A 16,350-nucleotide genomic window follows, 5' to 3' on the forward strand; every position below is an offset into this window, starting at 1 on the left:
AGTTTGTTTCTCGTGTTGGAAGAAACAGTGTTTAGTTGTCTGTTAATTGGCAATGAATTAAATTGGTTGAAATTCCCCAAACTGTTTTTTTTCCTTTGCAACAGCCACTAAAGAAGTCAAATAATTATGAAGTTGCTTCACAGCTCTTTTGCTGTTTGTGGTTTACTGCTCGTTTTCCTTGGTCACTTGGAGCTTTATTCAGTTATTTGCTGCTGTGATGTGACCCCACCTGGCATTCTGTATACCAATGTGCAAAGCATGGGAAATAAACAGGATGAGCTCGAGATCTGTGTTCGGTTGCAGGGCCACGATCACATTGCAATCACTGAGACGTGGTGGGACAGCTCGCACGACTGGAACTCAGTCATGGAGGGCTATGTCCTTTATAGGGAAGACAGGCTGGGGAGGTGAGGGGGTGGGGTTGCCCTTTATGTGACGGAGCAATTAGAGTGTACCCAGCTCCAGCTGGGGGAGGGTGAAGGACAAGTGGAGAGCTTGTGGGTAAGAATTAAGGGGTGGGCTGGTATGGGGGACAATGCTGTGGGGCTGTACTACAGGTCACCAGATCAGGAGGAGGAGGTCAATGAGGCCTTCTACAAGCAGCTGGATGTAGCCTCACAGTCCCAGGCACTGGTTCTCGTGGGGGACTTAAATTATCCAAACATCTCTTGGGTAAGCAACTCAGCCAGGCATGCACAGTCCGAATGGTTCCTACGATGTGTTGAAGACAATTTTCTGATGCAGGTGGTGGAGGAGCCAACGAGGCAGGGGGTAGTTCTGGACCTTGTCCTTACCAACAGGGATGGGCTTGTTAGGGATGTGAAGGTTGGGGGCAGCTTGGGATGCAGCAACCATGAGATGGTGGAGTTCAAGATGGAACTTGGTTGAAGAAGTAACGCGAAAAGCAGGATTGCTACCCTGGACTTTTGGAGAGCCAACTTTGACCTCTTCCAGGACCTGCTTGGGAGTATCTCATGGGATAGGATGCTAGAAGGCAAGGGTGCATGTGAGAGCTGGGCTACATTTAAACAGCACTTCTTGCAAGCTAAGAGTAGGAAAATCAGGGAAGGGGGGCAGGAGACCTGTGTGGATGAGCAAGGATCTCATCGGCAAGATCAAAAGGAAGAGGAAGGTTTATGAAATGCGGAAAAAGGGCCTGTCTTCTTGGAAAGAGTATAGATGTGTTGTCAGGGCCTGCAGGGACGTGACAAGGAAGGCTAAAGCCTGCTAGAGATGAGGCTTGCAAAACAGATAAAGGATAATATATATATATATATATATATATATATTTAATATGTAAACAGTAAAAGGAAGACTAGGGATAATGTGGGTCCCTTGCTGAACGAGGGGGGTGTCCTGGTAATGGGAGACACTGAGAAGGCAGAGATACTGAATGCTTTCTTTGCTTCAGTCTTTGCTTCAAGGATTCCCCCCAGGACTCCTGTACACTGGGAGGGAGGAGAAAGAGTCTCGGAAATGGAGAGCTCCCCCCTTGTTGACAAGGGAGTGGTCTGGGAGTGTCTGAGTGGGATCAATGCACACAAATTCATTGGCCCCGATGGGATGCATCCACGTGTGCTAAGGGAGTTGGCAGAGGTGATTGCCAAACCACTCTCTATCATCTTTGAAAGGTCCTGGAGAATGGGTGAGGTGCCTGAAGACTGGAGGATAGCCGGTGTCACTCCAGTCTTCAAGAAGGGGTCGGTGCTGGGTCCGGTCTTGTTCAACATCTTCATCGACGACCTTGATGAGGGAATAGTGTGTGCCCTCAGCAGGTACGCCGATGACACAAAGCTGGGAGGAGTGGCTGACATGCCAGAAGGCTGTGCTGCCATTCAGCGAGACCTGGACTGGCTGGAGAGATGGGCAGGAAGAAACCGAGTGAGATTTAATAAGAGCAAGTGTAGAGTCCTGCAGCTGGGAAGGAACAACCCAATGTATCAGTACAGGCTGGGGGATGACCTGCTGGAGAGGAGCTCTGAGGAGAAGGACCTGGGGGTCCTGGTGGACAACAGGTTGACCATGAGCCAGCACTGTGCCCTCGTGGCCAAGAGGGTTAATGGGATCCTGGCGTGCATTAAAAGGAGCGTGGCCATCAGGTCAAGGGAGGTGATCCTCCCCCTCTACTCTGCCCTGGTCAGGCCTCACCTGGAGTACTGTGTCCAGTTCTGGGCTCCCCAGTACAGGAAAGACAGGGATCTCCTGGAAAGAGTCCAGCGGAGGGCCACAAAGATGATACAGGGCCTGGAGCATCTTCCCTATGAGGAAAGGCTGAGAGACCTGGGTCTGTTCAGCCTGGAGAAAAGAAGACTGAGAGGGGATCTCCTCAGTGTATATAAATATCTGAGGGGTGGGGGACAGAAGGATGTAGCCAACATCTTCTCAGTGGTTGGTGGGGATAGGACAAGGGGCAATGGCTGCAAGTTAGAGCACAGGAAGTTCCATACTGACATGCAAAAGAACTTCTTGATGGTGAGGGTGACGGAGCACTGGAACAGGCTGCCCAGGGACGTTGTGGAGTCTCCTTCCCTGGAGATATTCAAGGCCCATCTGGATGCCTACCTGGGCAGCCTGCTCTGAGGAACCTGCTTTGGCAGGGGGGTTGGACCCAACGATCTTTCAAGGTCCCTTCCAACCCCTACACTTCTGTGGTTCTGTGATTTAGCGGCATGGACAGAAGGGCTTGTTTGTGGCCTGTAGCCCTCCTCAGTATTTCCTCCAAATTGTTTTTCTGCTGTTCTCAGTGAGTCTTGATTTTCTGCCATCTTGCAGTCCTTTCTCATTGTTTTGTCCACTGATTCTCTGTCTTGTCTTAATGTGCCTCTTTTGTTTGTTTTGCTCTTCTTCAGGTGGGAAGAATTTTCAGAAAACTCATATGAATGTGAAATAAAAACCTGTTAGAGAGTGGTGATCACTGAAATGCCAGTGCATTTAGTTGTGTTCATAGAAGTGAGAACCTGATAGAAAATACTTCCATCCAAAAGCCAGCTTGTGAAATACAACAATGTTCCTAGTCAAACTATTAATAAGGATAGGTAATGAAGGTTTCCACAGCATTTAAGGTTTTGCAGAAGAGCATATACAATATTCCCCTATCTCAGGACATTTGCAGGGCTGAAGGTTTAAATCTTTGGGGCAGCATGAAGTTTCCTTGGAAAAGCCAAGCCTTTTTTCACTAGCCTAACCTGCTTTGGGTTGTAGAATCATTGAATGGCTTGGGCTGGAACGGAGTTTAAACACCATCTGGATCCATCCCTGCCCATATGGCAGGGACACCACCCTCTAGACCAGGTTTCTCAAAACCCCATTGAACTTGGCCTTGAATACCTCCAGGGATGGAGCATCCACAGCTTCTGGGCAACCTGTTCCAGTGCCTCGCCACCCTCTGAGTGAAGGATTTCTTCCTACTGTCTGATCTAAATCTCCCCACTTTTAGTTTTAAATCTCCCCTCTTCTAGTTTAAAGCCATTACCCCTCATCCTATTACAACACTCTCTGACAAAGAGTCCCTCCCCAGCTTTCCTGTAGGCCCCCTTTAAATACTGGAAGCTGCAATGAGATCTCTCTGTAGCCTTCTCTTCTCCACACTAAACAATCCCAACTCAACACGTCTTCACAGGAGAGGTGCTCCAGCCCTTCGGTCATCTCTGTGGCCCTCCTCTGGACCTCTTTTAATAGGTCCATGTCCTTCTTATGTTGGGGGCCCCAGAGCTGAATGCAATGCTCCAGGTGGGGTCTCATAAGAGCAGAGCAGAGGGGGAGAATCACTTCCTTCAGCCTGCTTGCCAAGCTTCTGTTGATGCAGCCCAGGATATGGTTTGCCGGTTTGTGTTCAGTTTTTTATCCACCACTGCCCCAAGTCCTTCTCTGCATGGCTGCTTGTTGCGAGGACATTTGTTGTCGACAGAAGGAAGACACAGACGCTCAATATGAGTGATCAGTGAACTTCAATTTATTGGATAGCTCAGTCGTCTTTTATCTAATTCAATATAATTAGCTCATACATATTGCAAAAGCTAAGCTCATGATTGGTTAGTGCATTTCTTAATTTTATCAGCTAGTTTCTCACTCCCATCAACCTAAATAACACAGTTAGTACTTTCCCAGACCACCAACAGATATCGTGTCCTTGTACCTGAAACCTCCCTGAAACCTCCCAGATTTTACGTACTTTCTCAGACTCATTTACGCACTTTCTCAGACTCATAGGAGCTGCGTTCGATACTTTGTTAGCTCGCGACCTCCTAGTTGCTCAACATTCACATGACCTACTTCACATAACCATTCCTCCACAGCTGCTGTCTACCTACTCATCACCCAGCCTGTATTCACGCCTAGGATTGCCCTGACTCAGGTGCAGGACATTGCACTTGGCCTTGTTGAACTTCAAAAGGCTCATATAGGCCCAGCACCCAAGGCCATCTGTGTTCTTCTGAATGTCATCTTTTTCTTCCAGCATCTCAACAGCATCACTCAGCATGGTTTTCTTATAGCTCCTTTTATTAGGCAGATGCATGCCTTTAAAGTCTTTAATTGTCTTTAACTGAGCTCAAAGTTAAATGCTAGAGACCAGCATCTATCAGATAGAAATATGGAAATTAGCCAGCCAAGTACTGTAGAAATCTGAAATTGTCCTCTGTGTTATAAAGACCTCACTTGAGTTATCTCAGGTTTTTAGTCTTTTACGAGAGGAGAAGGGTTTCAGTTTATAAAAACCTCTGAAGCATCCTTATGTCCTTGTGTGAAAGGTACTACAGAAACTCAAAATTTTATTGTTTCTTTATTGAGGAAGTGGTGTTCTCCAGTGCCCAAAATGTTAATGTTCTCATGTTTCACAGAATATCACAATACACAGATAAACCAGCATATGTTATACTTTTTTATTCTGAACATGCTTAGCAGTAATATTTGTCTTTCTATTTTTCTGAAAACAATAGCATCGAATGAAAAACTTCAGCAGAAAGTGGTAGAGACTGAGAAAGCATTTCATATTGCTCAACAAAAGTGGAAAGAACAACAGCAAAGACTTGCAAATGAAAAGGATGATATTCTCAGAAAATGCAAGGATGAATATGAATTGCTTCTTAAGGAGAGAACCAAACTGGAAAGTGTTTTGCAGGTATGGTGTATTAATAGTTGGAAAGATGAATTGCATTAGATGATGCTTGGAACTTTTTTTGGTGAACAAGTCTATGTGGTGTGTTGGGTTTTCTCCTGGTAGAGAAAAAACAAGTCTCACAAATAGATAAATATTGCAGCATGTTTCTGAAGAATATATAAAGCTGTACAAAGTTATGCTTACTGTTTTGCAGTCTTCCTTGTTTTGATGGAACGTGTTATAGCTGGCTTAATGTTAGAAACTAAACCAAGCTACCAGTGTACTATGGTGTTGAGGCCCACTTGTACTGTGGTTCAGAGCTGAGGTAGCAGAATCAGGGAAGCCCAAGACCCAGTCCATGACTTCATTTCCCTTTTGACTTCCCTAGCCTGACGCACAGTAGCCTCTAAACATGAATATCACTTGTATAGTAAGGAGACAAAACAGTGTTATGGAACCCACTGTGATGACAGGATTCTTAAGTGATGTTTGGCCCAGGGTTGAAAGAGGATATGGATTGCTTGGGACATTGTATTCTGTGTCAGGGGATGCGTATGCAGAAGTAAAGGTGATCTGCAGAGGCAGGTATTTGGTTTGTAAATGTAGTAAAGCTAGAAAATTGTTCACTCCAAAGGTAAACTGTTTTAAGTTTTAAAGATATTTCCAAGATATCCCAAGCTATGAAATGAAAACTAGATGAAGTTTAATATTGGTTGTAGTACATACAAAGAAGTGAGATTCTGAATAGGTGCACGAATCCCATTTGGAAAAGCTGCATTTCAAGAGCTGTAACTGTGAACTTGGCTATGAACATCCTAAGGTAAGCATGGAAATGAAGTCAGGTTAACCTATTGAAATGTGTCTCTCAGATATGTCACCATAGATTCAAATAATATCCTGAGTTGGAAGGGACCCACAAGGATCATTGACTACAGTACTTGAGTCCACACAGGACCACCCAAAAATCAGGCCATGTGTCTTGAGAGCGTTGTCCAAACAGTTCTTGAACTCCAGCAGGCTCAGTGCCTTGACTGCTGCCCTGGGGAGCCTGGCCCAGTGCCCAAGCACCCTCTGGGTGCAGACCCTTTCCCTAACCCCCAGCCTGACCCTCCCCTGTCCCAGCTCCATGCCGTTCCCTCGGGTCCTGTCGCTGTCCCCAGAGAGCAGAGCTCAGCGCCTGCCCCTCCGCTCCCCTCGTGAGGGAGCTGCAGGCTGCCATGAGGCCTCCCCTCAGCCTGCTCAGGGCTGAGCAAACCAAGGGACCTCAGCTGTGCCTCATACGTCTTGCCCTCTAGGCCCTTCACCATCTTTAGATGCTTTCTAATAATTTGATTTACTTCTTACACTGTGTTGCCTAAATTGCACTTACTCAACGTGAGGCTGCACCAGCACAGAGCACAGCAGGACAATCCCTTCCCTCGACCAGCTAGCGATGCTGTGCTGGATGCACCCCAGGGCACAGTGGCCTTCCTGGCTGCCAGGGCACGCTGCTGGCTCATGTTCAACTTGACATTGATGAGAACTCCCAGATCCCTTCCTGTGGGGCTGTTCCCCAACCTCTGGTCCCTCCAGACTGTGCATACAGCCAGGGCTGCCACGTGTCAGGTGCAGAATCTGGCATTTGCTCTTGTTGAATTTCATGCAGTTGGTGATTGCCCAGCCCTCTCATTTGTCAACAACATCTCTCTGCAAAGCCTCTCTACCCTCAAGGGAGTCAACAACTCCTCCCAATTTAGTGTTGTCATCAGACTTAATTAGCAGACCTTTAAGTCCTGGTACCACGTCATTTATGAAAACATTAAAGAGAAGAGGCTAAAATGGAGCCTTGCAAAACCCCACCAGTGACTGGCCACCAGTCTGACCTCACCCCATTTACTAAATAAACCCTTTGAGCCTGACCCATCAACCAGTTGTTCACCCATCATATTATGTGTTTGTCTAGCTGTATGCTGGCTGGACATTTTGCCCAGAAGGATACTTTGAGATACAGTATTGAAAGCTATGCTGAAATCCAAAAAGTTTACATGAACTGGAGGGAAAGTAATCCCTCTTATTTCTAACAGGTTCTGTAGTGTGCTTTATAGGGTGTGCTTTGTATGCCATCTGTTCCATAATAGAAGAAAGCTTTGGAGTTCAACAATAAGTGCAATAGCATCACCCTGTGGTTAGCCAGAAGATAATATTCCTTCCCAGAAGCACTCCAGAGTTTTTTCTTAAACTACTTGTGCAATTATATTGTTTATACACACATTTATATATATATATAAAATTAATAAACTATTTTGCATCAGCAATGTTTTTATAGGCATATATATGTAGTAAGTGTGCATATATGCACACATAGATGTATATATAGTGAAATATAGAAACATAGTGAAATATGTTTGTCTTTGTACCTTTTAAGTGCAGGTGACTAAGGTGTTACTCTGGCGAAGTTTCATATGCATAGGAGTTGGAAAAGCTCCGAGACTTCTCTAAGATTCTGAAATCCTACAACTGGTTTTGACATGCGTAACTGGCTCCATGTATTCTAGTCAATTAGAGTCTGACAGATGTTAACTACTTTCCAGTATAAAATGATTTTAAGTTTTGATGTACTGTTTTCCAACAAACTAGTCATTACTTTCCTTGCACATGCTTTTCCCAGTTTATTTTTTTAAGTTCTGGAAGATGTACCTGAAGAGATAAATATCTCTATTTTTTTTAAGTGTGGGGAGAGTGTGAATAGCTATGTATTACATTATTATAATTTTTGTTTATGTCTTTGGAGGAAACCCATGTATTGCATTGATACAACAGGAGACGTTAGGGGATTAGTTTAAATATAGTTTGTTTCTGTGTGTATTGTTTTTACAATATTGTGGTTTGCTTTAGGTTCCCATTCTAAATTCACATGGTCCTTGTTAATTTTTCAGATGAAAAAAATCATACCATAGTGCCTGCACATTGTGATACATGGATTAATAATTTGTGTCAAGAAGATGGTTGATATTAATAAAGAAGGGGGAGATGTGGGAGTGTGGCTGTGGGGGTCAACAAGCCCCATGGTTGGTGATACCATCAGAGTCTTAATGATGAGGCCATCAGGAATGTAAAAGAGTTTAGAGGGCACAAAGAAGGGTGATTCAGGAGACACCATGCAGTCTGGGGTTGCTTGTTCTCCAGTCATTAAGGTATGGAAGTTGCTGGGTGTTTGCTGGTTATCGGGCAAAGTTGCTTGACCAATGAAAAGTTGTTTGAAAAGGACTGCTGTGGGGAGAAGGGTATGAGAGGGGAGCCTGTCCTCAAGATAAAAAAGGCAACAAGATGTAATGAAGTTATGTCATCAATAAAGAAGTAGGAAAAAGGAACGAATAGGGACAGGCTAGCAGAACAGGGACCAGGACAGGAACAGGCACATTGATCGCCTCATGAAGATAGGTTTGGCCAAACTCAGCAAACCGCTCAGAGAAGCTCGTACTGAGCTTCTGGAAGTTGCTGGAAATTGCACACCAGAGCTGGGAAGAAGCTCAAGCTGAGAGAAGCGGAGCTGCGCACACAACTGCCCCTCACTGTTAAGCAGCTGCGCATTATGGGGAATCATACATCCTTAGGAACAAAGACTGTCCTGGTAACCTTACAGCTTATTCCCTTTATTAACAATCAGACACCTTATGATCCTGAAATATGGGACCAAATTGAGGTCAAGGTGTGGGACTCTGCTACTAAAAATGACAAGGCTGCAGTGGGATTGCTCGGCACCTGGCGAGCAGTCTCTGAGGCCTTAAAGAGCCGTGTGGGGCCACAGTCAGAAAGTTCGATGTTTGTGTGTGCGTGTTGGTAGAGTGTAGACTCCCTGTGCACCCAGTGCTGCTACTTGCCTTTTATAAATATTACTAAATTCAGATTGAGTTGTATCTTCAATTATAGCAACATGAAAGAAGAGAGGAAAATAAGGTTACATTTTCAGTTAGCAATTGGTAATACTTCGCATCTTAGAGTAGTCATGATTCCCTTACTGTCATGTTTGAGTGGTCAAAACTCTCTGTCTTCAAACCAGAGGAACGTATAAAATCCCTTTCCAGACTTAGGAAGGGACTTGCATTTCTTTGATCTTCATGTATAAACATGGTTCTGTCAGACTTCAGTCTTCCAAAGAATCATTTTATATGAATAATTCATTTCCTCCTCCTTTTCCTCCCTGCTTGGGAGATGCCTTATGATTAGTAATTTCTAGGAACAAGAATATGTGATGTAAGCGTAATAGCAGAATTTGCAGACCAGCTGAATAGCTTTGGTTTATTTTTACAAAACGTCTCTTGCCATGATATTGAATAGGATTAAATGAGCAGGAAGACTTACTGTGATCTTTCTGCATTTTTCACAGGAAGCCATTTTAACAAATTGGGTCTCCAAAGGCTCTCCAACTAAATCGCTGGATTTATGGCTTGTTCCTGATCCCAGTTATGGGAAAGCTTATTCCTGTCCACTAGACCAAAGCTATTCTTTCTGAGACTTCTGGGATCTCCAGCTTAAGTATATGCTAGACTACTGGGGGTTCATTATTTGGCTACTTTCCTCCCAGCCAGGTGTGGTATGAATGTGGATTTTGCAGCTGTGACTCCACAGAGCTACTGAGTCCAGTAGCACTAGTAATTATCCTAGCCTGTAGCTTATCTCAACTTCTGAATTCAGAAATCAAAGTTGGGAATAGCTTGATTATTTTTTACTATTAAGAACTACTTAGTAGTTCTTATACATAACTGTTTAACATAATTCAGTTTCTAAACAAAAGGGAGTCTTTCTAAGGTTAGCAAAACCAAAGAGTATTAGTCTATGGGAGTAACCCATAGACTGTCCTAAAAGCTCCACTGGGGGCTCCTGCACAGGCTGCAGTGTGGAGATCTGCTCCATGTGGGACCCATGGGCTGCAGGGGGACAGCCTGCTCCACCAGGGGCCTCTCCACAGCCCACAGGGGAACTGCTGCTGCATGCCTGGAGCACCTCCTGCCCTCCTGCTGCACTGACCCTGGGGTCTGCAGGGCTGCTTCCTATTCCTCTCTCCCAGCTGCTGTTGTGCAGCAGGTTTCTTTCTCCCTTTCTTCAATCTGCTCTCCAAGAGGCTCCACCAGCGTTGCTCACTGACTCAGCTCTGTCCAACAGCAGGTCCTTTTTGGAGCTGTTTGAAACTGGCTCTGGTCTGATACGGGGCAGCTGCTGGGCTCTGCTCACAGAGGCCACTCCTGTGGCTCTCCTGCTATAAAACCTTCCCACATAAACCCAATACACCACCTTGTCTGAGCGTGTGGTCTGAACGAAGACATTCTTGGTAGAACCCTTGTCACTGCAGAGAAGTATGGTGACCCAATGATTCTTTACTTTGTTGTAAGTTTTCTATCAAAGGTGTTTTTAAATATTTTCTGCAACCAACTGTAAAGAATTGGTACTTGCAGGATAATAGGGGTCCTTAAAGGAGTAAGTGACATACAATTTTTAGCTGTGTTCTCTTATTTTTCCCCTGAAAGGCAGAAGTGTTTAAAGCATTGATTGCTAGGAAGTTAGAGCACTGCATTAAAGATGAAGTACAAAAGAAAATTCCTACAGGGAACATCAAAGCTCATCAACTCAAAACACTGATTATTGACCAACAAGGTAGACATTTGTGCCCTCAAAGAGATCTACAGGAAATCTATTGTCAGGTATTGCAAGCTGTGTATATTGGCCTAGGCAGAATTGCCTTCAGATGGAAAGTGCTATGTACTGGGAAGCTTGAATAGCCCTTTTAAAACAAAGATTTTTTTTTGCTTCAAAATACTTTCACAAGTTTTTGTTTGTTTGCTTGTTTTTGTTTGTTTCTTTTGTTTCTTTTTGTGACATAGTGGCTTATTAACATAGGAATTACGAGATGAAAGGAAGAAGAGGAAGGCAAGCAATGATTTCTCTGTTTAAATAATTTGATTGGGTGTATTTACCCTCCGTAAATTTGAAAAGGAAGCTCTTAGACTTCCTTTTACATTAAAGATGTAACTTTTAGTTACATCTTTTTACATTAAAGATGTAACTGTGCCCTGGAGATGGTTTTATCAGAGAATACTATCTATTAACAACAATCAAGGAAGATATTTTAATTATTGCTTAATTTTTATTAGAATTATGTTAATGTACTGATCTCTCAATACTCTCTAGTGAGAAAACAACATATTCACGCCATAGAAGAAAGTCTTGTGGTACTTGTAAGTGTAGGTGTTTAATCAGTGATGAAGGGGTTTGTGATAAATGCTCTTGAATAGGAAGGTTTAAGCAAATAAGTGCAAGTCCACATGAATAATAATAAAAGAAAAAGCCTAAGTTAAACTGCAGCGGGTATGCTGTAGTCAGCTTGCATTTCACTGCCATCTCAAAAGTAAATTGCATGTATGCAAATGTCTGAAAGGGCCTATAGTGGTATCTTGAAGTCAGAGAGATTAACTAATAAGCATATTTTGAAAATGCCTTTACTGTAAGAAGCAGAAGCACTAAATATTTTCAGCTCATAGTATGGCTCGCTGTAGACTTCATACTGAATGGACTCAAATTCCAGGGTTTGTGACAGCATTGTCTGCATTGTACAAGGTGTCTGTACTCTGCATCTCTGTTTTACAGAAGTTTGTTTTTGCCTTTTCTGTGGTTATGAAAAGCTGCCTCCTTCAGGGTTCTGAACTTCAAAATTCAGGATCATAAAATCTGTTTTAAATTGCCCTCTCACCTTTATTTCTCTCGCAGAAACTTTACACAGAGGAGCACTTTAGTATTAGCGGAGCATAAAAATTAATTTGCTACCTTTCTTGTTCAAAACCTCGCTTTGGCTTACAAATTTGTCATTCTGCTTCTCTGACATTCTGGAACACAGTCAGGCAGACATACTATATGTTCTTCATGCTGAAAGAGAGTGGAAGAACCTCAGCCAAAGAGACCAGATAAACTCTTCTTCAACTCTATACTATGGTTATTGGAACTTTCTCTTTGGAGATTGTAAGGAAAGTAAACGCTGAAGTATTCAAGGACAGCCCTGCTGGATAAAGGAGGGGAACTGAGCACAGCCTTCCCTCCCAGTTGTTTGAAATAAAGGACGGTGCTCTTTTAAATGGGCATGATGCATTCCCACATAGAAAGAAGTGCTTCTGTGAAGCCTGGAGATTGCTGGAATATATATGAGCAATACAGATTGCCTGGATATAACCTGCTGTACTGTCAGTGGAATTTCTTCCTCCCTAAATTAAGCAGCCTCCTCACTAGCATGATAGCACCTATGGATCACATTCTTAGTTGCCAAATTCTTCCTGTGCATTGCGGAAAAGGCATTAAAGGAGGGCAACAAAGTCTGGGCGGTGGTTCTCACTGTGTGCCAAAATGTTGAGGTCTCAGCGGTTCTGCCTACCTAGTGCTACTCTTGCAAGGTTCTGTGCTTTTCTTTTTAAAGCTGTCAATTTAAAGGTCCTCAGTCTATGCGAGTAAGTACTAACTATTAGAAATACAGATAAAGTTCTGATAACCTGTTCTTCATGCTGTGGTTAAAATACAAACATTATTTTTGCCTGTAGTGTTAGTATTTGAGACAGATTTCCTTTCAGATATAGAAGCCTGAAAGTAAAACCCCAGTTAGAAGGCAGTGCATTTATTCAAGTAGTTCCCCTGTATTTCTTTATTTATCTTCATGGAATATTTACCTTATAGATTGTTTTTTTTTTTTTTAAATATCTCTATTTTTGTTTATTTTTAATGGGAAAATGGGGTCGTGGGATGTTCTTATTTCAGTATCCATGCAGAATACCTCATTTTAATGGGCATTAAATTTAAAATGTGTGCTTAAGTTTTTCATGGTGGTAGTAAACATCTTAAGGTGATTTGTGTAGTGAGTAGGATAATTCTAATTACAAGTCAGCCCTTTAATTTTGTGCTATACAGTACTTCTTGATATGCAGTCAGGATGATTTTTTGGAGTTCACAAAGCTGTTCGTTTACTACCCTCTGCTGGATGTAAGGGAGAAGTCCATGAAAAAATGCAGGTTACAGTAATGAATAGAAATGGTAAATTTAGAATCTTTCTTCTTGTACTTTGACACTCTTGGAGATGATTAATTCTAATGCATTAGATTATAAAGAGAGTAAGGAGGAAAAAAAGTCTATCCGGCCAGTCCACCCAAGTCCCCCCCCCCCCTTTTATTATTTTTGAAATGTTACTCGGGTTTTATACTTCCTATTATTCTGAACATGGTCTAAAGGAGTACATTTCTAGTTTCTGGAGCCCATCTCTAGTTTCTGGAATTAGACTATTCATTCTTGGCAATTCTGCAGAAGCTTGCCTTTATTCTGCTGCAAGAAAGCTATTGGTATCATGTCTAACCTGCTAGTTTTAGCTTGCAACGGTACCGAATGTGGTGCCCATTGCATGGGCTTGGAGTCCTTCTGAGCACATACTGTACCAGAAAAAATTGAAGTGGAAACCCTGTCAGTGTTCTTCATCTTTAGCCAAAGATACAGCAGTCAAACAAATTATTGATATATTTGTATTGAACTCATCAAGATTCTACAAGTTACAAATATAAGTATTCTGGAAGCAGAGTCTATTATTTTAGCCCGTTGCTCTAGTGCTCTGGAAAGATGATTTCTTGGGAAATATAAAGAAATTTGTATTTATAAACAGTGTTTCTTGTGATGTGTTTAGCTGCCAAAAAGCTGGGAGGGAAATCTGTTTGATGAACAGTGAGGAGAGGAGAATCGGGATTTTTATCACGAGAAACAGAATTATTAGTTCATAAATTTCAGTCTCTGTCTTGTTCATAGAAATGCAATGATTTTCTATTGTTTGTTTTGTGTTTGGGGTTGCCAACTTTTAGTAAGCTGAAGCTCAGTGTCTCTCAAGGTTTTAAAGCCTTTCTCATGAGTCCTGAAATATGTCCTATAACTTTGTGCATTTTATTTTGGAGACTTTGAATATGTTGCCATTTAAAGATGAGTCCCTTAGCTTTCCTAATGCCTTTCCCCATCAACCTCCATTAAGTATATTGACCTTTTCATGTCCTGCTAAATGCATCATCTTGCAATAACTTGGTAATGCTTCTGTGGTGGGAAGATGACTGCAAAGAAAACTTGTTGGAGTGATGTCCACCTCTGTACTTACAGAAGGTGTAGGCACATGTAATAATTCAAGGTTGCAGGTGCACTAAATTTCTTACTGTATCCAAATCAGAGAATCAAGAAATTGAGGTCCCAGCTAAAATCAAAGTAAGAGTGGAGAAAAAAAAAAGCAACAACACACACCCCACCACCAACAAAACAAAAACCAACCAACCAAAAAAAAAAAAAAAGAAAAAAAGACCTGCTTTTTAATTTTATGTGTTACTAGTAAATTCACTGTGAATTATAGTGTAAAGTAAGTTAGATAGGACTCATAGGAAAAACTTGAAAAAGCCCCAAGGAGTGTGATAGAGAACACATTCCTCACTAGTTAACAGTGTCACTGCTTGAAATTTAAACTCTTTCCTGTCTTCTATGCCTACACACTTGATGGCTTTTTCATGTGTCCATAATGCACACCTCCTATCTTGGAATTCTAGCTACTGTGACTGTCTTGTATCCCCTCTAAGAGCTGCAGTTTTCATAATGATACCTGTGTGGTGGCTCTGAAGTTTAGGCTTCTTCAGTGACAAGTTCACTGATGTAATGGAATTCATCTCTGAGAGGATATTCCCCTTTATCATCTCATACTTCATTGTATTACTCAAGTTGAGGTTGAAGGCTGTTCACTCTTAACTTGCTATCAGACCAAAACCCAATAATGTCTTCTGTAGACCTTAACAGGAGCTAGCAATAAAGCACGTGTAAATCTTATCTGTGTTCATATATAAAGTAACAGTGTCAGCTAATGTGCTCTTACAGGGTTTATGGGTTATGGAGCATGGAACCAGAAGGGACATTCTTTTCCCCTCAAGGTAGAAAGGGAGAGCAGCTGCAAATCAGTTGCAGAATAGAATGAACTTGGACTTTAATCAAAGTCAACCAAACTGTATCATTTTAACAGTCCTAGTTTTTACTTTTTTTTTTTCTTTTTTTTTTTTTTTTTTTACAGCCAAGTACATGGGTGATCTTGGAACTCCCATGCCAATGCAGTTGTTGATCCGGTGTTGCACAGGTCAAATATGGCTCTTCTGTCAATGACGTATGTTACTCTAGACTTCATATATAGGAGATGTTCAGTGAGGATTAGCTGAGCTCCCTTACGCTTGTAGTTATGTACTTTTATAGTTACTAAAAAGTTGTTTATTATCTGGACAGGAGATGGCTCCACCTTACCATGATCAAGAAGCACTAGCCTTTCTAACACTAGGTGGAAATGGTCAGTACATTTCCCAAAGATGTGCTTAGACCTGACCTCCTGATTTCAATTAGGATTCATAGGGAAATGCTTTTAAGTTGGAAGAAATTAAGATCTTAATCTGAATATGGAAGCACACAAATAGAGTGTGTGGATGATGATGCTGATTTGACACATCTATCTTCACTGAAAACAGTATCTTGGCTGAGCATTGCCCTTAGGGGCTGGATCTCAGCCATGGGATGTGTAAGTATCCTGAGAGCTTGTTAGTAAAAATGAAACTGAAAAATCATGCGGAAGTGATCTAAATAGAAGCAGAGAAGATAAAAATTATTTCTGTTACAGTATCTAAACTTAGTAACTGTTGTAAACATACATTCATATTTTTGTTTTCTTCGTTTTTCTTTTCTCTGAAAACAGGTATTTTGATGTAAATGTAAGTATCAAAGGATTCCATTTTCATGGCTGTGGCATTGTACAAGTGTAAGATATTGAATTACTCTTTCAGTATGCACTTCCCCAGTATTCACAAAAATTTCAGTGCTTAAAAGAAGGGTGAGAGGCAGAGAAAAGTGGAAGCCACACAGGCCAGCATGGAAAATGGTACTGCAAACTGTTAGCATGTGCAAAATGTCTCCTAGAAACCACATTAGCATTGGCATGCAACAGGCCAGTGGAAAATGTGGCTGAACCTTCAGGGATTAAAGGAAATAGTCTAACCATAAAGCATAGTTGCACCCATGAATTGTAAGGCTTGCAGTGAAGTTTCTGTAGTAATTTTTATTTGCCATTTCTCAAAAGACACAATTGTGTCTGTGCTCTTGTGGAAACAGATGTGAGATACTTTGTCCTTTAAATTAAGACCTAATTTGGCTCAGTTTGAATATCCGAGGAAACTTTGGAGATTCCACGAGTTTCT

At 42.1% G+C, this 16,350-nt stretch overlaps 1 protein-coding gene across 1 annotated transcript in view; it reads left to right on the forward strand.

The window, feature by feature from the left end:
- Positions 1-16,350, forward strand: part of CCDC171 (coiled-coil domain containing 171) — a 177,429-nt gene that overhangs the window by 14,533 nt on the left and 146,546 nt on the right. Inside the window, 1 exon segment of the mRNA XM_084504852.1 lies at positions 4,938-5,119. Coding sequence (XP_084360978.1) covers positions 4,938-5,119 — 182 coding nt within the window.

This window comes from Aythya ferina (genome assembly GCF_964211825.1).
Source record: "Aythya ferina genome assembly, chromosome: Z".
Taxonomy (NCBI): domain Eukaryota; kingdom Metazoa; phylum Chordata; class Aves; order Anseriformes; family Anatidae; genus Aythya; species Aythya ferina.